The 25,209-nt window shown below is 48.3% G+C and overlaps 1 protein-coding gene across 1 annotated transcript in view; it reads right to left on the bottom strand.

The window, feature by feature from the left end:
• Positions 1 to 14,254: 14,254 nt before the first annotated feature.
• Positions 14,255 to 25,209, bottom strand: part of LOC119941396 (prolylcarboxypeptidase) — a 52,732-nt gene continuing 41,777 nt past the window's right edge. Inside the window, exons 8-9 of the mRNA XM_038761818.1 lie at positions 23,289 to 23,476; positions 14,255 to 14,980 (exon numbers count right to left, since the gene is read on the bottom strand). Of these exons, the coding sequence (XP_038617746.1) occupies positions 14,776 to 14,980; positions 23,289 to 23,476 (393 nt within the window). The 3' untranslated portion in view covers positions 14,255 to 14,775. The remainder of the gene's footprint in view (positions 14,981 to 23,288; positions 23,477 to 25,209) is intronic.

The raw sequence follows: 25,209 nt of genomic DNA, 5'->3' as shown, positions 1-25,209 counted from the left end.
GGGATAAAAATAATAATGATGATGGCATTTGTTAAGCGCTTACTATGTGTGAAGCACTGTTCTAAGTGCTGGAGGGGATACAAGTTGATCGGGATGGACACAGTCCCTGTCCCACATGGGGCTCACAGACTTAAAATCCACATTTTACAGATGAGGGGACTGAGGCACAGAGAAGTGAAGCGACTTGCCCAAAGTCACACAGCTGGCAACTGGTGGAGCCGGGATTTGAACCCATGACCTCCGACTCCCAAGCCCGCGCTCTTTCCATTGAGCCACGCTGCTTCAGTCAGCCACCTACCTTGTAGCTACCTCAGCGTTCAGCACGGCACTTGGCACGTGGCTCCCTACTTGTATCCCGGCTCCGCCACCTGTCTGCTGCGTGACCTCGGGCGAGTCGCTTCACTTCTCTGTGCCTCAGTCCCCTCATCTGTAAAATGGGGACTGTGAGCCCCGTGTGGGACAGGGACTGTGTCCAACCTGATTTGCTTGTATCTACCCCAGCGCTTAGTTTAGTGCCTGGCACACAGTAAGCACGTAATGAATATCACAATTATTATTATTTTTCATACGGACCGCTGCTAACTAGATGCGGCAAGGGAGGAGAGGAGACATTAACCAGGCATCCCTGTAGATGAAATTCCGCTCCCCTTCTATCCCAGCCACCTCCCCTGCTCCCCAAGAGCCAAGAGTTTGTGCCCGGGGACACTGGGAGTTGTGTCTGATAATAATAATGATGGCGCTTAATAAATGCGCTTAATCAATGCAATAAAGTAAGCATTTATTAAGCGCTTACTATGATCCCAGTGGCTTCATTCACCGCAGATCATTGGAGGCCGAAGCCGAGGGAGCATTGTTAGGCCGCTAACTCTAAATCTGCCTGTCGGCCGGTGCCCCAGCTCCAGGACAGGAGGTGGGGAGGACTGTCCTCGGCTGCTCTCCCTGGTCCCACTACCCCTCTGAAAAGAGGATTAATAGAAATGTTCTTTATACTGACTTCTGGAAGCCGAGAAGCTCCTCACCCGCCCACCTGTCCCCTCAGGAAAGTGGTCCTGCCCCTGCTTTCCTTCTCCCCTTCCTCCTCTTCCCGCTCCCGTTTATAATAATAATAATAATGATGGCATTTATTATGCACTTACTATGTGCAAAGCACTGTTCTGGGGAGGTTACAAGGTGATCAGGTTGTCCCACTGGGGGCTCACGGTCTTCATCTCCATTTTACAGATGAGGTAACTGAGGCACAGAGAACCTAAGTGACTTGCCCAAGGTCACACAGCTGACGGAGCCGGGATTTGAACCCATGACCTCTGACACCAAAGCCCGAGCTCTTTCCACTGAGCCACGCTGCTTCTTCCTTTTCTCTATTTCATCTTCCGACTTGTACTTCCCAAGCGCTTAGTACGGTGCTCTGCACACAGTAAGCGCTCAATAAATACGATTGAATGAATGAATCAATCTTCCTACCCTCTTCCTCCTCTTCTTCTTCCACCTCATCCTCTTTTTCTTCCGGCCCCTTCTCTTTCTCCTTTTCTTTCTCCTCTTCCTTCACTCCACCTTTGTTTCCACAGCACTGAGGTACATCCCTGTAATCTATCAATTGGTTGTATTTATTGAGCACTTACTGTGTGCAGAGCACTGTACTAAGCACTTGGGAGAGTACAGTATAACAGAGCCGGTAGACATGTTCCTTTCCCACAAGGAGGTTACAATCTAAAGGACTGTAGTTTATTTTATTGTCCACCTCTAAACTGTAAACTCCTTATGGGCAGGAGACATGTCCACCAACGCTTTTGTATTGTACTGCTTGGTACAATGCTCTATACACGGTAAGTGCTCAAAAAATACTATTGATGAAGGGATTCCTCTCTCTCTTTCTTCTTCTCCTCTTCCCCCTTTCCCTCCTCTCCTCCATGTTCTCCTTTCTTCTTCCCCTTCCCTTCCTCCTCTATTTCATCCTCCTCTGCCTCTTCTCATCTTTCTCCTCCTTCCCCTCCTCCTCCACCTCTCCTCTCATTTTTCCTCCTTCTCCTCCTTCCTGTCCTTCCTCTTCCTCCCCCTCGTCCTCCGTCCAGGAAGGCAGGGGCCACAGTTTTCTCTTTCGGTGTGTGGTCCGCTTTTCTATTTCGTCATGCAGACAGTACAGAAGCTCAGGGTCAACCAGGTCATCAGAATGCTAATAAGAAATCTGATTGATGAGCGAGTGTCGGGGGGGATGAATGGGATACTTAATTAATGACTTCTGCTCTGTTTAGAGAAAGTTTCCCTTTTTCCCATCCCTCTCTTCATTCCAAAAAAAAAAAAAGAGAGAGAAAAGGCGGGGGGGGGGGGCGAGGGGGGGAGATACACAACCACCTCTATAATCCTAAGTTTTCCAAACAACATAAAGGGGGTTTCCAAGTCAGACGTGGTCAGTTTTTTATGTGTTGGGCTGGTTCAGTGATTCTTTCTGCTCTTTGTTTTCTGAGCCTGCCAGGCTCGGTTCCAAAGCTGGAAAATAAAAGGCCGCATTGTTCAGCGGGAATCTGGATTTTTACAAGAAATTTCCTCCCAGCCAATGAGGCAATTAACTACTTCGGCCCTGGGTTTTTCGGACGGGCCCGTGTGCAATCAAATTAGCACCGTTAGCCCATGGGAAATTTGGAATGGGGTCACGCAGCTCTCTGAGCCTGACTCCGCCAGCCTGACTCGGATCAACTGACACTCCTAACTTTCCCTCCAAGAGCCCGTTACGATCTCCTTGTCCTTAAATGGCTCCAAACCCATCTTGAACCTGTTACGATTCTGAGCCTTCCTGACTCTATGAAGGACCATTTCCTCTGGCTTCAAGCTCCAATCATTTCCCCCTAATGATGGGGGATTTGGGGACCAGAAATTCCACATCTGCTCTTTCCCCCTCATCAATCCTATTCACCTCATCCTCCTCGTTAGTGTCTTCCGTCGGCCCAGATCTTCCCGGACCGATGAGGCCTGACCGCTTCGGTCATCAAAGTTGCCCTCCTTGACACCCAGCTCCACGCTATGGAAGCATCACAATCTGGGTTTATTGTTTATTGTTGTATTGTATTCTTCCGAGTGCTTAGTACAGTGCTCTGCAGACCGTAAGTGCTCAATAAAGATGACTGACTGAATGAATGGGTTCCTCTGCCTGCTGCAGGCGTGAGGAGGGCAGTGATTTCTAGTTTGTAAGGTATCCGCTTCTTGAAGGACAGATCAATCAATCAACAATCTTTATCAAACGCATACTATGTGCAGAGCATTATACTAAGCACTTATGAGCCCCCTCCTTCCTCTCCCCCTTCTCCCCCTGCCTTTCCTACTTCCCCTCCCCACAGCACCTGTATATATGTGTATATACTTGTCTGTTTTTATTACTCTATTTATTTATTTATTTTACTTGTACATATTTATTCGATTTATTTTATTTTGTTAATATGTTTGGTTTTGTTGTCTGTCTCCCCCTTCTAGACTGTGAACCCGCTGTTGGGTAGGGACCGTCTCTATATGTTGCCAACTTGTACTTCCCAAGCGCTTAGTACAATGCTCTGCACACAGTAAGCGCTCAATAAATACGATTGAATGAATGAATGAATGAATGAATGAATGAATGAATGAATGAATGAAAGTACAATCCAATACAGTTGATAGACACTATCTCTGCCCTCAAAAAGTTCACAGTCTTGACAGACAATTAAATAAATTACAGATGGGGGAAATGGCAGCGTATAAGGATATCGTTATTATGATCAATCAATCAATCGTATTTATTGAGCGCTTACTGTGTGCAGAGCACTGTACTAAGCGCTTGGGAAGTACAAGTTGGCAACATATAGAGACAGTCCCTACCCAACAGTGGGCTCACAGTCTCAAAGGGGGAGACAGAGAACAGAACCAAACATACTAACAAAATAAAATAAATAGAATAGATATGATATCCGCCAAGTGCTTACTACATGCAAAGCCCTGCATTGGTGCTAGGAGTCACACAATACAAGCGGACATGACACGAAATTGGCAACAGCAGTGTGGTCTGCTGGAAAGAGGCCGGGCCTAGGAGTCAAGGGTCTTGAGTTCTAATCCCGGCTCCGCCACTTGTCTGCTTTGTGACCTTGTGCAAGTCACCACTTCTCTGTGCCTCAGTTACCTCATCTGTAAAATGGGGATTAAGACCGGGAGCCCCACGTGGGACAGAGACTGTATCCAACCTGATTATCTTCTATCTGCCCCAGAGCTTAGTACAGTGCCTGGCACATAGTAAGCATTTAACAAATACCATTAAAAATAAAAAGTCTCTGTCCCACTTAGGGCCCACAATTATACGGTTATGGGATTGACTGTGGGCAGAGGCCATTCCAGACTCTCTGAAGGAGAGCTAAGCGCTTAGTACAGTGCTCTGCACATAGTAAGCGCTCAATAAATACGGTTTTGTTCTCTGTCTCCCCCTTTTAGACTGTGAGCCCACTGTTGGGTAGGGACTGTCTCTATATGTTGCCAATTTGTACTTCCCAAGCGCTTAGTACAGTGCTCTGCACATAGTAAGCGCTCAATAAATATGATTGATTGATTGATTGATTGATTTTAGACTGTGAGCCCACTGTTGGGTAGGGACTGTCTCTATATGTTGCCAGTTTGTACTTCCCAAGCGCTTCGTACAGTGCTCTGCACATAGTAAGCGCTCAATAAATACGATTGATGATGATGATTGATGATGAAGGGGAGGGAGGGGCAGAGGTCGAGGGGTAGCAACAGAAAATAGAGAGCAAAGTGAGAGCAGAGCAAGTATTAACTGGTCCAGCTGCCTTAGCCTCGTAGACATTTCTTTTGGGTGCTCAGAGGGTAGGGATTGAGCCGGATGGATTTTTTTTCCAGGGCAGAAGGGAATGCTATCGGATGCACCGACAGGGAGAGGAAAGAACCCCCCGGGATTCTTCTGCGGTCACTGAAATCGAGGTCAGCATCCCCCTTTTCTCCAGAAAAGCTCAACACCAAAGCAGTAGCTAATAATTTCCATGGGTGGTCAATGGAGCGCTTTGAGCCAAGGGGCCGCTCCAGCCAATCTTCCGAGAGAACCAAGTCTCCATTGCCCTCACAGCGTTTGTGTCGGGGGCCCGCCTCTGGCCCAGCTGAGTCTAGTGAAAACACACCATCCGCTGGCAGTGCTCAGAGAGACCTTGTGACGGTGCCCGGAGCCAGGGAAGTGAGTCACGGCTCGGCGGGCCAAGGATTTGAGGAGCCAGGAGTCCCCTCTGGTGCTCCCAGGATGTTGCTGAAAGGAAATAAAGGCCCAAGAGCAGGTGCCCGGGCTGCTAGGACTGAGGGTGACTCCGTCAACAGGTCTTTTGGAAACCGGCTCCCTGAGACCTGACCTCAAGTCGCTCCTGGCTCGGTTCGGAGGGAAGGAAGGGTGGTAGGAGAGACAGCTCTTTAAGAGTGTAAGATCATGAGTGAGGCCAAGCCACACTGGCTGGATCGGCTCCGTGGCCCACCCTGTCCGGGAATCTGTCTCGGGAAAGTTACCGGAACACTTGAAGGAATCGTGTGCCAGTTGCCCTTCTGGACCCCCCACTCTCATTCATTCGTTCATTCATTCAATCGTATTTATTGAGCGCTTACTGTGTGCGGAGCACTGTACTAAGCGCTTGGGAAGTACAAGTTGGCAACATATAGAGACGGTCCCTACCCAACAGTGGGCTCACAGTCTAGAAGGCGGGGGGACAGAGAACAAAACAAAACATATTAACAAAATAAATAGAACAAATATGTACAAATAAAATAGAGTAATAAATACATACATAAGTGACATAATAATAATAATAATGGCATTTATTCATTCAATCATATTTATTTAGCGCTTACTGTGTGCAGAGCACTGTACTAAGCACTTGGGAAGTACAAGCGACTTGCCCAAAGTCACACAGCTGACATTTGGCGGAGTCGGTATTTGAACCCATGACCTCTGACTCCAAAGCCCGTGCTCTTTCCACTGGGCCACACTGCTCTTCAAGCTAAGCTCCCAGCGCTTAGCACAGTGCTCTACATATATTACTACTACCGTTACTAGACTGTAAGCTCATTGTGGGCAGGGAATCAATCAATCAACTCTCATGGTTAGGGATGGACCATCCAATACCCCAGACTCTCCCCCGGTGACCCAGCACGGACCACCCAACACCCCTCACTCTTCTCTTTCAATCAATCAATCAATCAATCAATCAATCGTATTTATTGAGCGCTTACTGTGTGCAGAGCACTGTACTAAGCGCTTGGGCAGTACAAGTTTGCAACATATAGAGATGGTCCCTACCCAACAGCGGGCTCACAGTCTAGAAGGGGGAGAGAGACAACAAAACAAAACATATAAACCAAATAAAATAAATAGAATAAATATGTACAAGTAAAATAAATAGAGTAATAAATATGTACAAACATATATACAGTGCATATACACATATACACTTCACTTCTCTGTGCCTCAGGACCATCCACCTCTCCTAACCTTTCTCCTCTCCATCCCCAACTTTCCCTCTTTTGCTCTACTGTACAGGACATTCTGTTTCTTTGTATTTTTGTAAATTTACAGTATTTAATCTAGTGAATAATAATAATGATGGCATTTGTTAAGCGCTTACTATGTGCCAAGCACTGTTCCCCCATCTTACCTCCTTCCCTTCCCCACAGCACCTGTATATATGTTTGTACATATTTATTACTCTATTTATTTATTTATTTTACTTGTACATATCTATTCTATTTATTTTATTTTGTTAGTATGTTTGGTTTTGTTCTCTGTCTCCCCCTTTTAGACTGTGAGCCCACTGTTGGGTAGGGACTGTCTCTCTATGTTGCCAACTTGGACTTCCCAAGCGCTTAGTACAGTGCTCTGCACACAGTAAGCGCTCAATAAATACGATTGATTGATTGATTGATTGAGAACGAATAATGAGCGGCAAGGGGTAGCGCTTGGCCAGTGGTGAACATGCCAATAATTTGGATTTGTATTGAAAAACGTCAATCGTAGTGATATCTTCAAACCACTTACCCCCTGAACCCATTAATTTCCATATAATCAACCTTTCCTATACTAGAACATGGGGATCTTGAAGGGGACAACTCCTGTGTTGTAGCAGAAATGACAGTTCTATCTCGATTAGCGATAGACTTTTAGACTGTGAGCCCACTGTTGGGTAGGGACCGTCTCTATATGTTGCCAACTTGTACTTCCCAAGCGCTTAGCACAGTGCTCTGCACCCAGTAAGCGCTCAATAAATACGATTGATGATTAAAATTCCGGAGGACTAACGCCCCTTTCCCCCAAACCAGCCAGCCTGGGCTGGTCCCTTATTAATAATAATAATAATGATAGCATTTATTAAGCGCTTACTATGTGCAAAGCACTGTTCTAAGCGCTGGAGAGGTTACAAGGTGATGAGGTTGTCCCACGGGGGGCTCAGTCTTCATCCCCATTTTACAGATGAGGGAACTAAGGCCCAGAGAAGTTAAGTGACTTGCCCAAAGTCACACAGCTGACAAGTGGTGGAGCTGGGATTTGAACCCATGACCTCTGACTCCAAAGCCCGGGCTCTTTCCACTGAGCCACGTTGCTTCTCCATGTCATTCCCACGCCATGTCACAGGGGAAGATTCCCATTGTTCCCTGGATATTAATTTAAGTGATGCTGGGGCAGGAGTGTGGATGGGGGAGGGAGAAGGGGACGGATACCGTCTTCCCCTCTATCTCCGTGTGCCTGACTCTGCGGAGGCTCTTTGATATAAATGAAAGGTCAACACCAGTTCTGCCCCTCTCCTTCCCCGGCCCAATCAATCAATCGTATTTATTGAGCGCTTACTGTGAGCAGAGCACTGAACTAAGCGCTTGGGAAGTACAAGTTGGCAACATATATAGTCCCTACCCAACAGGCCCACCCCCGAAGCCCCCGCCGAAGCCAGGCCGGCTGGCCGACAAGTCCGGTACGCAGAGACGGAGGTTCACGGAGCCTTCCTCCATCCCAGTCTGCCCACTGGTCCAGTTGGCTTTCCACTGGGTCGTCGCAGCGGTGGGTCTTTGGCCTCGCTTTGCTTCACGCCCTCGTCGAGGGCATTAATAATGGGCTCGGCAAGACTTTTCGTCCCTCCCAGGGGTTCAGACTGTCTGGGGAATTATTGAATGGCGTTAGGGCCACGCTCTAAATTACTCTGTGACCTAGGAATGCTGACTCAGGCTACCTCCCATTATTGCTCTCCCCTCCTGCGGGCACCGACATTTATTAGTCTAGTTTTCATACGGAGCGGGAGAAAAGCCACGTCCCCGGTCCCCAGGGTCGGGTGCATCTGGAGGTCTCTGGGAAATGTGGAGGGGGGGAAGGCAGAAACTAGGGGAGGCCCCAAATCAGACCAGATGCACCCCCGGACAACTTCCTCTTGAGTCCTGGTCAGTTCGGTTGGGAAACAGCTTGGCCTAGTATTCATTCATTCATTCAATCGTATTTATTGAGCGCTTACTGGGTGCAGAGCACTGTACTAAGCGCTTGGGAAGTCCAAGTGGGCAACATCTAGAGACGGTCCCTACCCAACAGCGGGCTCACGGTCTAGACGGGGGAGACGGACAACCAAACATATTAACAAAATAAAACAAATAGAAATAGTGGAAAGGGGATCGGCCTGGGAGACGGAGGACCTGGGCTCTAATTCGGGCTCTGCCGCTTGTCTGCTGTGTGACCTTGGGTAAGTCACTTCGCTTCTCCAGGCCTAAATTCCCTCATCTGTAAAGTGGGGATTAAGACTGGGAACAAGGAACTGCGTCTGACCCGATTTGTTTGTATCCACGGTACAGAGAAGCAGCGTGGCTCAGTGGAAAGAGCACGGGCTTGGGCTCTAATCCTGGCGCTGCCACTTGTCAACTGTGTGACTTTGGGCAAGTCACTTCACTTCTCTGTGCCTCAGTTGCCTCATCTGTAAAATGGGGATTAAGACCATGAGCCCCACGTGGGACAACCTTGTATCCCCTCCAGCGCTTAGAACAGTGCTTGGCACATAGTAAGTGCTTAACAAATGTCATCATTATTATTATTACAGTGCTTTGCTCATAGTAAGGTCTTAACAAATGCCACTATAATTATTAATATTTAACCACTCTCTTCTGCCACTGCACCCCAACTCATTCTTCATTCCTCCCAGGCTATCCTGGCTCAGTGAAAAGAGCCCGGGCTTTGGAGTCAGAAGGCATGGGTTCAAATCCCGGCTCGTCCAAGTGTCACCTGTGTGACTTTGGGCAAGTCACTTCACTTCTCTGTGCCTCAGTTCCCTCATCTGTAAAATGAGGATTAAAACTGTGAGCGCCCCGTGGGACAACCTGATCACCTTGTAACCGCCCCAGCGCTTAGAACAGTGCTTTGCACAAAGTAAGCGCTTAACAAATACCGTCATTATTATCATTATTATTATTATTATCCTACTTACTGTGCCTCCATCTCAACTCTTCTGCCTCTGATCTTTTGTTCCCTCTTTTCCACCTGCCAGGAATGCCTTCCTGCTGCAAATCTGCCGATCCCCAGCTCTCCCCTTCTTCAAAACCCTCCAGAAATCTCACCTCCTCTAGGAAGCTTTCCCCGATTCATTTTCTTCCCCCCAGGTCCTATCCGCCCAACCACCATCTCAAGGCTAAGACAGCCGCGACCATCCGTAACACTTCCATATGTAACAATTCACGTATTAGACTACTTAAACAATTATTAATTAATGTATCCATCTGCACACTCTCCTTTTCTAGAGAAGCAGCGTGGCTTAGTGGAAAGGGCCCGGGCTTTGGAGTCAGAGGTCACGGGTTCAAATCCCCGCTCTGCCAATTGTCAGCTGTGGGACCTTGGGCAAGTCACTTAACTTCTCTGGGCCTCAGTTACCTCAACTGTAAAATGGGGATGAAGACTGTGAGCCCCCTGTGGGACAACCTAATCACCTTGTAACCTCCCCGGCGCTTAGAATAGTGCTTTGCGCATAATAAGTGCTTAATAAATGCCATCATTATTATTATTATATAGTAAGCACTTAACAAGTGCCATTAAAAAAATAACAAACCAACCAAAATAATAAAAAAACACGTGTCTCTGCTCCCCCTTCCTCCGTCTGGCCAGCTTGGTGGCTGTCTGATTGATTGTCCGGCGGACTGGCTAGTTGATTGCCTTGTAACCTCCCCAGCACTTAGAACAGTGCTTTGCGCATAGTAAGCGCTTAATAAATGCCATTATTATTATTATTATTTTCTCCTATCTGGAAAATATGCCGCATCTCTCTCTCCTGTTAGATTGTAAGCTGCCAGAGGTCAGTGGCCCTGTCTACTCTCCTAAGTGCTTAGTACAATGCTCTGCCTACAATAGGGGCTCAATAAATATGATTGATTGTTAGTACAATGCTCTGCCTACAATAGGGGCTCAATAAATATGATTGATTGTTAGTACAATGCTCTGCCTACAATAGAGGCTCAATAAATATGACTGATTGTTAGTACAATGCTCTGCCTACAATAGGGGCTCAATAAATATGATTGATTGATTGATATTTATTTTACTGGTACATATCTATTTTATTTAATTTTGTTAATATGTTTGGTTTTGTTCTGTGTCTCCCCCTTCTAGACTGTGAGCCCACTGTTGGGTAGGGACTGTCTGTATATGTTGCCAACTTGTACTTCCCAAGCACTTAGTACAGCGCTCTGCACACAGTAAGCGCTCAATAAATACGATTGATTGATTGATCTTGGAAGAGAAACCAGAAGCCTCGGGGTAAGTTTTGCCTTTGTAGATTAGAGAGCCTTGCCATCTCTGAGCTCCTAGGGGCTTTCTGTGTTCCTTCCACGCTTTTTGTTCTTTAGAAGGTGCGGCCCTCAAATCGAGAAAAGATGCAAACCTCTGGAGACCAGGCATTTACTGGAAGAAAGACAGACCAATTGCTTCCCAGAGTATTGTCGCCTCCCATTAGAGAAAGGATTAAGCAGATACATTCAGCTATTCTAACAGATTTTCCTTAAGCCTTCAATACCCCTCTCACACTCTCTGGGATAATCACATTAGTTTTGTCATTAAAAGATCCCTTTTATGGAAAGTACCTAAACCGCTTAAGCCACCCAGAGAGGTCGCATGGATTAGAAAACAAGGAGACGGAAGGGGTTTTTCTGTTCCACATTTCGGTTTTCCCGGCCCCAGGCCTTCTGAATTCAGGAATCCTGAACTTTTTTTCAGTCTTTCCCTCGCCCTGGAAGAAAGCGCGGAGAATGGCTACCAGGAGACGTGGGTAGCAGAGAAGCAGCGTGGCTCAATGGAAAGAGCACGGACTTTGGAGTCAGAGGTCATGGGTTCAAATCCCACCTCCGCCACATCAGCTGGGTGACTTTAGGCAAGTCACTTCACTTCTCTGGGCCTCAGCTCATCTGTAAAATGGGGATTAAAACTGTGAGGCCCCCCTTGGGACAACCTGATCGCCTTGTAACCTCCCCAGCGATTAGAACAGTGCTTTGCATATAGTAAGTGCTTAATAAATGCCATTATTATTATTATTACTAGTCAATCAATCAATCAATCGTATTTATTGAGCGCTTACTGTGTGCAGAGCACTGTACTAAGCGCTTGGGAAGTCCAAGTTGGCAAAATATAGAGACAGTCCCTACCCAACAGTGGGCTCACAGTCTAAAAGGGGGAGACAGAGAACAAAACCAAACATACTAACAAAATAAAATAAATAGAATAGATATGTACAAGAGAAGTAGTCCTACTTCTACTGCTGGGTCACTTAACCTCTGGCAAGTCACTGAACCTCTCAGGACCTCAGTTTCCTCTTCTGTAAAATGGGGATTGTTATCCCTGCCTCTCCCTCCCGCACAGCAGAGTGTTCACGGTAAAAATGATGCCAAAGCACCTGTTTTCCCATCGGTAAAATGGGTCTAAGATTCCTTTTGGACTGAGTTCGGGGACCATGATTCACCCCATCTTCAAAGTCCTACTGAAGTCATATCTCCTCCAAATGAGGGATTACCTCTTTTAGACTGTGAGTCCACTGTTGGGTAGGGACTGTCTCTATATGTTGCCAACTTGTACTTCCCAAGTGCTTAGTACAGTGCTCTGGACACAGTAAGCACTTAATAAATACGATTGATTGATTACCTCTTCCCTAATCCCTAATTTCCCCACCCTGTTTACCCTCCCCTCTGCATCCCCTAAACACTTGGGTGTGTACCCCTTAAGCGTTTTGATTCTCATCCCATCCCCTCAGCCCTTCCTTATTCTGTTGTTTCCCCTAGCTGTCATGTATTTTAACGTCTGTCTCCCCAACTAAGCTCCTTGTGGGCAGGGATCATGTCTACCAACTCAGTTGTAGTAATAATAATAATAATGGTGGCATTTATTAAGCGCTTACTATGCGCAAAGCACTGTCCTAAGCGCTGGGGAAGCTACAAGGGGATCAGGTTGTCCCGCGCGGGGCTCACAGTCTTAATCCCCATTTTGCAGATGAGGTAACTGAGGCCCAGAGAAGTGACGTGACTTGCCCAAAGTCACAGAGCTAACTGGCAGAGCCGGGATTTGAACCCATGACCTCTGACTCTAAAGCCCAGGCTCTTTCCACTGAGCCACGCTGCTTCTCTACTCTTCCAAGTGCTTAGTCCAGTGCTCTGTGCCCACTGTGCTCCCAATAAATACCACTGATTGATTGGACTGTGTCTGATCTTCCCAGACTGAGCCCCTTCCTTCCTCTCCCCCTCGTCCCCCTCTCCATCCCCCCATCTTACCTCCCTCCCTTCCCCACAGCACCTGTATATATGTATATATGTTTGTACATATTTTTTGACTCTATTTATTTATTTATTTATTTAATTTATTTGTACATATCTATTCTATTTATTTTATTTTGTTAGTATGTTTGGTCTCTGTCTCCCCCTTTTAGACTATGAGCCCACTGTTGGGTAGGGACTGTCTCTATATGTTGCCAATTTGTACTTCCCAAGCGCTTAGTACAGTGCTCTACACATAGTAAGCGCTCAATAAATACGATTGATGATGATGATGATGATGATGATGATCTGACTCTCCCATATTCGCCGCCCCAGCACATTGCAAAACGTTTGGCCCACCATTAATTATAATCCTGATTAGGTGCTTACTAATGAAGAAACCTTGAAAGGAGGCAGGAAAGGACAGGCCCACAGCCTTGGGGTTCGGATGTATTGATGATCACAGGGCAAGGTCTGGGGATAATTCAGTTAGAGCCGCATTGGCCCGCGTTCTGGGCTGTAATGGATGACTCCGAGACCAAAAATCAGGGACCCCTGACCAAAACGGTCCCCTTGGGGGCCATTCCAAATACTGTCTGGCAGGGCAGGGGGAAGGCCGGGGGGTTGATCACTCAAACAGCAGTTGCTCCTTGCTGCTCCCAGAGAAAGCAAGGACTTCCCAAGCGCTTAGTACAGTTCTCTGCACACAGTAAGCGCTCAATAAATACGATTGAATGAATGACTTGTCTCTTTATAGTAATATCTGTCTCCGTCTCTAGAGTGTAAGCTCGTTGTGGGCAGGGGATGAGTCTGCTATAATGTACTCTCCCAAGTGCTTAGTACAGTGCTCAGCACACAGTAAACGTTCAATAAATACCCGATTTGCTTGTATCCACCCCAGCGCTAAGTGCATAGTAAGTGCTTAACAAATTCCATTAAAAATACAGAAATGGTATTTGTGGAGGACTTACTACATGCAGAGCGCTGAACTGACGACTTGACTTGGGAGAGTAATAATGATAATAATAATAATTGGCATTTGTTAAGCGCTTACTATGTGCAAAGCACTGTTCTAAGCGCTGGGGAGGATACAGGGTGATCAGGTTGTCCCACGTGGGGCTCACAGTCTTAATCCCCATTTTACAGATGAGGTAACTGAGGCCCAGAGAAGTGAAGTGACTTGCCCAAGATCACACAGCAGACATGTGGCGGAGCTGGGATTCGAACTCTGCACACAGTAAGCGCTCAATAAATACGACTGATGATGACCTCTGACTCCAGAGCCCAGGCTCTTTCCACTGAGCCACGCTTACAACAGAATTAGCAGACACATTCCCTTTCACCGAAACCCGTGGAGAATCTGAACCCAGCTCACACGGGGTCCATTTTCCGCTCCGGCCCTCAGCCCAGCTGGGAAGGAAGGGTCAGCTGGGATGTTTGCAAACCCGCAGACAGCACGACGGACGGAGGAGAGAGAGGGAGAGAGATGCAGAAAGAGAGACAGACGCAGAGGGAGGAAACTTTAATATGAAGAAGGAAGGCTAGGGCCCAGCCCTAACCCCCTACCTACAGCGGGACAAGATTCCCGGCTAGTTCAGGATTTGGGAACCGGAGACAGGATAGGGGCTGTGGAACGCTTTCATGACAACCAGCATCACCGTTTCCCACGCCGTGGCTACCCCAGGTCTCTTCGGCCCAGGGCCCGGGGCGTGCGGGTAGAGTCTTGAGACCAAGCCAGGAGACCGGGACTGGTCCCGTTTCACAGCCGGATGGGGATCCTGAGATTTGGGGAGATTTGGGAAGATTTGGGGAGATTTGGGGCTTGCCGGGAGGAAGGAGGTAGACAGTTTCCAGAGACCGCCAAGCGCCCTGGAGGACGGAGAGTCACGAATGCCACTGAGAGTCCAGAAGCTCAATGTGTGTGTGTGTGTTGGGGGGGGGGGGGGGGTTTCCAGCCCTGGAAACATTTTCCGGACCGGGAGAAGGGAATGCCTGGGAAGACCTCCCGAGGGGGTGGCGGGTAACCCCTCAGCGACGCCCCCGGCTCTTTGCCACCCACTGCTTTATGAGCTGGACTTCGGCGGCCCGAGCCTGCAGCACAGACTTGGGGTCGTACGCGTTGTTGGCCCGTAGGTCCAGGTGGTGGGCCCCCTCGGGGATGACGATGGCCACCAACGTGTCGGTGATGTTCTCGTTCACGCCCCCTCCGGACCAGGGGTCCAGAGCTCCATTGCTGCAAGGAGGCAAAGGGACGGCCCGTGAATTTAATGTCCAGGGTGGTCACCACTGACTTTCCCATCTCTGTTGACGGCACTACCATCCTTCCCGTCTCACAAGCCCGCAACCTTGGAGTCATCCTCGACTCCGCTCTCTCATTCACCCCTCACATCCAAGCCGTCACCAAAACCTGCCGGTCTCAGCTCCGCAACGTCACCAAGATCTTCCCTTTCCTCTCCATCCAAACCGCTATCCTGCTCATTCAAGCTCTCATCTTATCCCGTCTGGACTACTGCATCAGCCTTCTCTCTGATCTCCCATCCTCATGTCTCTCCCCACTTCAATCCATACTTCATGCTGCTGCCCAGATTGTCTTTGTCCAGAAACGCTCTGGGCACGTTACTCCCCTCCTCAAAAATCTCCAGTGGCTACCAATCAATCTGCGCATCAGGCAAAAACTCCTCACCCTGGGCTTCAAGGCTGTCCATCCCCTGGCCCCCTCCTACCTCACCTCCCTTCTCTCCTTCTCCAGCCCAGCCCGCACCCTCTGCTCCTCCGCCGCTAATCTCCTCACTGTGCCTCGTTCTTGCCTGTCCCGCCATCGACCCCCGGCCCACGTCATCCCCCGGGCCTGGAATGCCCTCCCTCTGCCCATCCGCCAAACTAGCTCTCTTCCTCCCTTCAAGGCCCTACTGAGAGCTCACCTCCTCCAGGAGGCCTTCCCACACTGAGCCCCTTCCTTCCTCTCCCCCTCGTCCCCCTCTCCATCCTCCCATCTTACCTCCTTCCCTTCCCCACAGCACCTGTATATATGTATATATGTTTGTACATATTCGTTACTCTATTTATTTATTTATCTTACTTGTACATATCTATTCTATTTATTTTATTTTGTTAGTATCTTTGGTTTTGTTCTCTGTCTCCCCCTTCTAGACTGTGAGCCCGATGTTGGGTAGGGACTGTCTCTATGCGTTCCCAACTTGTACTTCCCAAGCGCTTAGTACAGTGCTCTGCACACAGTAAGCTCTCAATAAATACGATTGATTGATTGATTGATTGACTTGTCCAAGGTCACACAGCAGAGATGCAGTAGAACCAGGGTCAGAACTCAGGCCCTCTAACTCCCAGGACTGTGCTCTTTCCACTAGGCCTTGCTGCACGCGCGTGCTTTCTCTCTTTCTCTCTCCAGACTCCCCCCTAAACCAGGAATGCCTTAGAGGCTCACTACATCTCCAGTTTGAGGATCACGTCTCTCTGAAATGGACACTCCCCCCCCCCCCCCCCCCGCCCGACCCCACCCGGGACCCTCACTCTTCCGTCCTTGGATCTCCGCCCTGCCTTCTCTGACCCCTTATTACCTGCCCCTGGTCAAACCTCTAATGCTCATGTTCATCATCAATCGTATTTATTGAGCGCTTACTATGTGCAGAGCACTGTACTAAGCGCTTAATGTTCTCTCATGTTCATGAACAATGTTCTCTCAGAACATGAACAATGCTCATGTTCTCTCCCACTGGGAGAGGCTTCCCAACCCCCTCGACTCCCCTAACCACCCCCATCCCCATCATTCCAGATGCCCCATCCCCACCCCACCCCATGGCTGCCAATGACCTCAGCGATAATCCCCTCGGAAAGCTGACCGGGAACAACTCACCCAAGCATCCCCTGGCTGCTGAGGACCCTTTTCTCCCTCCCCTATTGTGAGTCTAACGATCCGGGCCTCCCAAGCCCCCCCATCCCCGCAATTCCCCACAACCCCCTTGCCCTTCTACACAATATGGATGGGAAACGGAAAAATCACCTCTTCGGAGCCGTATACTGCTTGGGCTCTGACTCCAAACTGCTAATTAGATCCCCGGCTCAAGTGTTCAGACAAAATAATGCTGCGCCCTGATCTACAGCACACAAACACATCTTCGTGCACACATAATCAATCAATCGTATTTATTGAGCGCTTACTTGTGCAGAGCACTGGACTAAGCGCTTGGGAAGTACAAGTCGGCAACACATAGAGACAGTCCCTACCCAACAGCGGGATACTCTTTTTTTTTAAATGCTTACCGTGAAGCGCTTACTACATGCCAGGCACGGTTCTGAGCCCCGGGGTAGATACAAGGTAATCAGGTTGGACACAGTCCATGTCCCCCCACGGAGCTCACAGGTGTCATCCCCATTTTACAGATGAGGTACACTGAGGCAAAGAGCAATGAAGTGACCTGCCCAAGGTCACACAGCAGACAAGTGGTGTAGCTGGGACAAGAACCCAGGTCCTTCTGACTCTGAGATCCATGCTCTACCCACTGAGCCATGCTGCTTCTCTTTCATTCATTCAATTGTATTTACTGAGCGCTTACCGTGTGCAGAGCGCTGTACTAACCGCTTGGGAAGTACAAGTTGGCAACATATAGAGACGGTCCCTACCCAACAACGGGCCCAAAATCTAGAGCCCAGTCTCTTCCCACCCATATACACATGTAGAGAAGCAGCGTGGCTCAGTGGGAAGAGCACAGGCTTTGGAGTCAGAAGTCATGGGTTCAAATCCCGGCTCTGCCAACTGTCAGCTTTGTGACTTTGGGCAAGTCACTTCACTTCTCTGGGCCTCAGTTCCCTCATCTGTAAAAATGGGGATGAAGACTGCGAGCCCCCCGTGGGACAACCTGATCACCTTGTAACCTCCCCAGCGCTTAGAACAGTGCTTTGCACATAGTAAGCACTTAATAAATGCCATTATTATTATTATTATTCAAAAGCCGGCTCTCGCTCTCTCTCTCACACGCACTCTCTCTCGCTCTCTTACAGTGTGTGTGTGTGTGTGTGTTTGTATTCAAATCTACTTCTCTGGCACATAAGAATCAGGAGGAGACTGGCAGTGTCTCTGATTCCCAGTTCGATCAAGGATGCTTAGATAATAATAATAATGGCATTTATTAAGCGCTTACTATGTGCAAAGCACTGTTCTAAGCGCTGGGGGGGTTACAAGGTGATCAGGTTGTCCCATGGGGGGCTCACAGTCTTCATCCCCATTTTCCAGATGAGGTAACTGAGGCCCAGAGAAGCGAAGTGACTTGCCCAAAGTCACACGGCTGACAGTCGGCGGAGCCGGGATTTGAACCCATGACCTCTGACTCCAAAGCCCGGGCTCTTTCCACTGAGCCACACTGCTTCTAGATGAAATCATTTAGGTGAAATTAAAACCAATCATTTAATTCCTCTGTCATGGCTCCCTCTTCTGACCAGAAGGAAATCACCGTTCCCCAGGGTGGGGCGATGCCGCATTGGCTCCCTGGGCTCCCCATCATCATCATCATCATCAATCGTATTTATTGAGCGCTTACTATGTGCAGAGCACTGTGCTAAGCGCTTGGGAAGTACAAACTGGCAACATATAGAGACATCATAATAACAATGATGGTATTTGGTAAGCGCTTACTATGTGCCAAGCACTGGCCTAAGCACTGGGGTAGGTACAAGGTAATCAGGTTGTCCCACGTGGGGCTCACGGTCTTCAGCCCCATTTTACAGATGAGGTCACTGAGGCCCAGAGAAGTGAAGTGACTTGGCCAAAGTCACACAGCTAATAAGTGTGTTCACCCAACCACACACAGTAAGCGCTCAATAAATACGATTGATTGATTGATTGACTGTGCTCTTTCCACTAGGCCTTGCTGAACGCGCAGTGTGTTCACAGCTAACAACTTGATCACCTTGTATTCCCCCCCAGCGCTTAGAACAGTGCTGTGCACATAGTAAGCGCTTATCAAATGCCATTATTATTATTATCATCATCAATCGATCCATCAGTGGGATTGATTAAACACCTACTGCGGGCAGGCGACTGTCCTGAGCTGCTTGGGAGAGTACAACAGAATTAGAGAACACATTCCCTATTACAGCTAATAAGTGGTGGAGCCGGGATTAGAACCCATAACCTCTGACTCCCAATCCCGGGCTCTTTCCACTAAGCCACTCTGCTTCTCACCATCGGGGACTCTTGGGAATGTCTGTCTCCCCTTCTATTCATTCATTCGTATTTATTGAGCACTTACTGTGTGCACAGCACTGTACTAAGCGCTTGGGAAGTACAAGTCGGCAACATCTAGAGACGGACCCTACCCATCAGCGGGCTCACAGTCTAGACGGGGGAGACAGACAACAAAACATATTAACAAAATAAAATAAATAGAATAAATATGTACAAGTAAAATGCTCACAGTCTAGACGGGGGAGACAGACAACAAAACATATTAACAAAATAAAATAAATAGAATAAATATGTACAAGTAAAATAGAGTAAGAAATATGTACAAACATATATACAGGTCTCGCCTCTACCAACTGTCAGCTGGGTGACTGTGGGCGAGTCACTTCACTTTTCCAGCGCTTAGAACAGTGCTTTGCACATAGTAAGCGCTTAACAAATGCCATCGTTATTATTACCACCCTCCTCGATGTAGCGCTTCCCCTCAGCGCTCCTTCCCCCGGCTATAACGCGCCCCGCCTCAACACCCGTCCATCCCTCTATAACGCGGCCCCCCAAGGAACACACTGTAGACTGTAAGCTTGTTGTGGGTGGGAATGTGCCTGTTATATTGTTACACTGTCCTCTCCCAAGCGCTTAGTACAGTGCCCTACACACCGTAAGCGCTCAATAAATACGATTCACTGGAGTGACTGACTTGACTTGACTGAACGCACTTGTAGACTGTAAGCCTGCTGTGGGTGGGAATGTGCCTGTTATATTGTTACACTGTCCTCTCCCAAGCGCTTAGTACAGTGCCCTCCACACAGTAAGCGCTCAATAAATACGATTCACTGGAGTGACTGACTTGACGGCGCGACTCTACCGGGCCTTGAGAAGGCAGTCTCCGCCCGAGGACAGGGAGCCGCTCACCTCCTCCTCCTCCTCCTCATCAATCGTATTTATTGAGCGCTTACTGTGTGCAGAGCACTGTACTAAGCACTTGGGAAGTGCAAGTTGGCAACATATAGAGACAGTCCCTACCCAACAGTGGGCTCACAGTCTAAAAGGGGGGAGGCCCCAGGATCATTAGGGGCTCTCCCAGCTCCCTGATAGAGAAGCAGTGTGGCTCAGTGGAAAGAGCCCGGGCTTTGGAGTCAGAGGTCATGGGTTCGAATCCCAGTTCCGCCATGTCTGTTGTGTGACCTTGGGCAAGTCACTTCACTTCCCTGAGCCTCAGTTCCCTCATCTGGAAAATGGGGATTAAGACTGTGAGCCCCACGTGGGACAACTTGATCACCTTGTATTCCCCCCCCCAGCGCTTAGAACAGTGCTCTGCACATAGTAAGCGCTTATCAAATGCCATTATTATTATTATTATCATCAATCGATCCATCAGTGGGATTGATTAAACACTTACTGCGGGCAGGCCACTGTCCTGAGCTGCTTGGGAAAGTACAACGGAATTAGAGAACACATTCCCTGCCCAAAAAGAGCTTCCGACTTCCCCCCAAAAAGGATTTTCTCCTCATTCAGTGGTGTCCTTACGAAGTGCCTCATTTAAACGGCCCTGCTTTGCTCCTGAAAAGGGGAGGTTTGGGCAAAGAAAAACGCCCATTAAACAGGCGGATCGGTTTGGGACTTAGCAACCGCAACGAAATCAGAAAATCGTGCAGAGCACGGTACTAAGCGCTTGGGAAGTACAAGTTGGCAACATATAGAGACGGTCCCTACCCAACAGTGGGCTCACAGTCTAAAAGGGGGAGACAGAGAACAAAACCAAACATGCTAACAAAATAAAATAAATAGAATAGATATGTACAAGTAAAATAAATAGAGTAACAAATATGTACAGACATATATACATATATACAGGTGCTGTGGGGAAGGGAAGGAGGTAAGATGGGGGGGTGGAGAGGGGAACGAGGGGGAGACAGGGTAGAACACAAGAGCCTTCACCGTCCACTTGGTCCATCCGGACTGAGTAGATAGGAAACACATAACGTGGATTTGCGAAACAAAATACGCCAACAAAATAATAAGCCAACTGTATTTGGTTTTAAAAGGCCATCTGAATCAGCCCAGTGGCTTAGCAACCGGGTTTGGTGTTGCTGAGCGACCCCGAGATGTACACGTGGCCTTGGATTTCTTGGGCTGGCTCGTGGGCAACTGAGCTGGCCACAGGCAAACGAGCCAAGAGTTTAGCACAGTGCTCTGCGCAGAGTAAGCGCTCAAAGATAATAAATGATTTCTAGTAAGCACTTACTAGGTGCTCCATGCTGGGAAAGATACAGAGTTAGGAAACCGGACACTGGCTGGGGAGGTTCTAATCCCAGCTCCGCCACTTATCCGCTGCGTACTTGGGGCAAGTCAATTCACTTCTCTGTGCCTCAGTTCCCTCATCTATAAAATGAGGATAAAGACTGTGAGCCCCATGCGGGACAGGCTCTGTGTCCAACTCAATTTGCTTGTACCCATTCCAGCGCCTAGTACAGTACGTGACATATAGAAAGTTCTTAAATACCACCGTTATTATTATTATTATTATTATTATTATTATATAGTACAGTGCTCTGCCCCAGGATGCTCTGATGATGCGGAACCTGCTGCTTTTACGCCACGGGTGATGTTCCTGAGCAGAAACGACCCCCGGAAAAACTTTGCCTGGAAACACAAGTGTCACAAGTGGCCGCCTGGAGCGCGGCCACCAGCCGCGCAGTCACGGGTTCGGGGTTCTAGTCCCGGCCCCGCCACTCGCCTGCCGGGTGACCGTGGGAAAGCCCCTTCTCTGGGCCCATTTCCTCATCTGCAGAAGCAGCGTGGCTCAGTGGAAAGAGCCCGGGCTTTGGAGTCCGAGGTCATGGGTTCAAATCCCGGCTCCGCCAACTGTCAGCTGGGCGACTTTGGGCCAGTCACTTCACTTCTCGGTGCCTCAGTTCCCTCATCTGTAAAATGGGGGTTAAGACTGTGAGCCCCCCATGGGACAACCTGATCACACTGTAACCTCCCCAGCACTTAGTTAGCACTTAATAAATGCCATTATTATTATTATTACATTAACAATACCACCTAAAGGGATCTGTTGGACGCCTCAAGGATTGTCAGAAGGGCTTCGGCTTTTGTCCCATTACTGAATTCTCTCACCCTGGGTAATTGTCCCAGAGGGAACAACCATGCCAGGGAGAAATGGTGGGTGTGTGCTACTAGAAAAGGTCAGCTTTCACCTATCCTTGCTGATGGGTAATATCACCGAGTGGAATGAGCTCAGAATTTGGAGTCAGAAAGCTGGGGCTAGTACACGCTTTGACACCATCAAAGCAGCATTTTCTTTGAAGCAGCATTGCCTAGGGAACCTGGGAGTCACAGGACCTGGGTGCTAATCCTGCCACTGCAATCTACCTGCTGTGTGACCTCGGGGAAGTCACTTCACTTCACTGGGCCTCAGTTCCTTCATCTGCAAAATCATCATCATCATCAATCGTATTTATTGAGCGCTTACTATGTGCAGAGCACTGTACTAAGTGCTTGGGAAGTACAAATTGGCAACATATAGAGACAGTCCCTACCCAACAGTGGGCTCACAGTCTAAAAGGGGAGAAATGGGGATTCAATATCTGTTGTCCCTCCTACTTGGACTGTGCACCCCATGAAGGACGTGATTATCACAAATCTCAGTGCTTAATACAGTGCTTGGCACATAATAAGCGCTTGACAAATACCACAATTATTATTATTCTTAAGTCACTGAACCCTTCTGGGCCTCAGTCCCTTCCTTGGCAAAATGGGGATAACCATCCTTTCCCCCACCGGGTTGCTACGAGGATAATATTCATTCAGTCGTATTTATTGAGCGCTTCCTGTGTGCAGAGCACTGTACTAAGCGCTTGGGAAGTACAAGTCGGCAACATCTAGAGACGGTCCCTACCCAACAGCGGGCTCACAGTCTAGAAGGGGGAGACGGACAACAAAACAAAACATATTAAAACAAATAAAATAAATAGAGTAATAAATACGTATAAACATATATACAGGTGCTGTGGGGATGGAGGGAAGAGGAAGGAGGGGGTTCAGTCTGGGACAACAGAAAGGAAACTTCGCGCCGGGGGCGCGACCAAAAGTGACCCGCCACACCGAACGGGGAAAGGGTGACACAAAAGCACCTTGGGAGGATAAGCATGCCCTCTGCGATTCATGGTGATGTTATGATAGGATTTGGATTTGTGCTTAGTCCAGTGCTCTGCACACAGTAAGCACTCAGTAAACACCACTGATTGACTGCGTGATGTTTCCAAGGTGTCGCTCCATGGAACCATAGCCTATCAGCCACACGCTGGCACGGCTGTCCTTGGCATCTGGCGAGGCTCACCTGAAGATGATGTTGCTGTGGGAACTGATGTTTTTCCCTCCGTAGACCGTCGGGATCCAGAAGAGGCGTGGCCTCACCCCCCACAGCTTGAAACACTCATCCGACAGGGCTTTGAAGTCCCACGGCTGGGGTTCAAACATGTCATTGATTCCATTGGTGCACAAAGGCATGGCCATCTCTGTGCAAGCCTGAAACACACAAATAAACAAACACACACGCAAACACGCCAAACAGCAATGTCATTACCAGGTAAGGCCCGTGAACCACCCAACACCCTTGACTCTCGCCTCTCCAGCTCTGACTCTCTTCCCCAGTGCAGACCTCTCTCATCTCTGATTTTACGTTGCCAACTTGTACTTCCCAAGCGTTTAGTACAGTGCTCTGCACACAGTAAGCGCTCAATAGATACGATTGATTGATTGATCCACCGTCCCCTTGCGCCTACTTCCTCCCTTCAAGGCCCTACTGAGAGCTCACCTCCTCCAAGAGGCCTTCCCAGACTGAGCCCCTTCCTTCCTCTCCCCCTCGTCCCCCTCTCCATCCCCCCATCTTACCTCCTTCCCTTCCCCACAGCACCTGTATATATGTATATACGTTTGTACAGATTTATTACTCTATTTATTTTACTTGTACATATCTATTCTATTTATTTTATTTTGTTAGTATGTTTGGTTTTGTTCTCTGTCTCCCCCTTCTAGACTGTGAGCCCACTGTTGGGTAGGGACTGTCTCTATATGTTGCCAACTTGTACTTTCCAAGTGCTTAGTACAGTGCTCTGCACACAGTAAGCGCTCAATAAATACGATTGATGGATTGATTGATTACTGACAGTTTCCTCCAGCAGAGCTTCCTGTGGGAACTAATCCCACCCGCTAATTACCCAGAGGGAAAGAAGAAATGCATGTGGTTTGTGCTGAGCTCCACCTTCAGCCAAGAAAGACCAGCGAGAGCTCTGAACTGGAAAAATTGAGGTAGGGGAGGTGGCCGGGGGACACCTTGGTTGAGGTGTTGCAGGGATGGAAATCTTCCCAACCAGAACTGTTAAACAGAAAGAGAGTTGCTTTCCTTACAGTGTGTCAGAGCTCTGTACATCAGCAGTTGAGGGCCAGGGAAGGGGTCGCAATAGATTGAAGGGAAAAACATCTGGTTTCATATTGAGGAAGAACATGACCCAATCATTCCACACTGTGTGCTTTCATTTTGTGTTTTGGAGAGATCGCTGTTGGGGAATCTGGAAGTGTCCTTCTGACAACACGCTTCTATCCGGAGGCCATGCAATGCGATGGCGGAAGAAACAGCACGGCACCTGTACTCTCGAACCAGCGTGTACTTTAGAAGCGGCATGGTCTAGTGAATAGAGCCCGGGCCTAGGAATCACAAGGACCTGGGTTCATTCATTCATTCAATCACATTTATTGAGCGCTTACTGTGTGCAGGGCACTGTACTAAGCGCTTGGAAAGTACAATTCGGCAACAGAGACAATCCCTACCCAACAACGGGCTCACAGTCTAGGAGGAGGAGACAGACAACAAAATAAAACAAGTAGACAGGCGTCAATACTATCAAAATAAATGAATAGAATTAGAGATATATACATAATGATGGGGAGACTGAGGCCCAGGGAGGTTAAGTTCATTCATTCATTCAATCGCATTTATTGAGCGCTTACTGTGTGTGGGTTCTAATCCCGGCCACACATCTACTGTGTGACCTTGGGCGAGTCACTTCACATCTCTGGGCTTCAGTTACCTCATCTGTAAAATGGGGGATCAAGATCGTGAGCCCCAGGTGGGATAGGTTCTTCGCCCAACCCGATTTGCTTGTATCTACTCCGGTGTTCGGAACAATAGTTGGCACATTCATTCATTCAACCGTATTTATTGAGCGCTTACTGTGTGCAGAGCACTGTACTAAGCGCTT

This window comes from Tachyglossus aculeatus, chromosome 20 (assembly GCF_015852505.1).
Source record: "Tachyglossus aculeatus isolate mTacAcu1 chromosome 20, mTacAcu1.pri, whole genome shotgun sequence".
Taxonomy (NCBI): Eukaryota; Metazoa; Chordata; class Mammalia; order Monotremata; family Tachyglossidae; genus Tachyglossus; species Tachyglossus aculeatus.
Note: the sequence above shows the minus strand (reverse complement) of the source record. Positions and strands in the feature narration are given on the sequence as shown.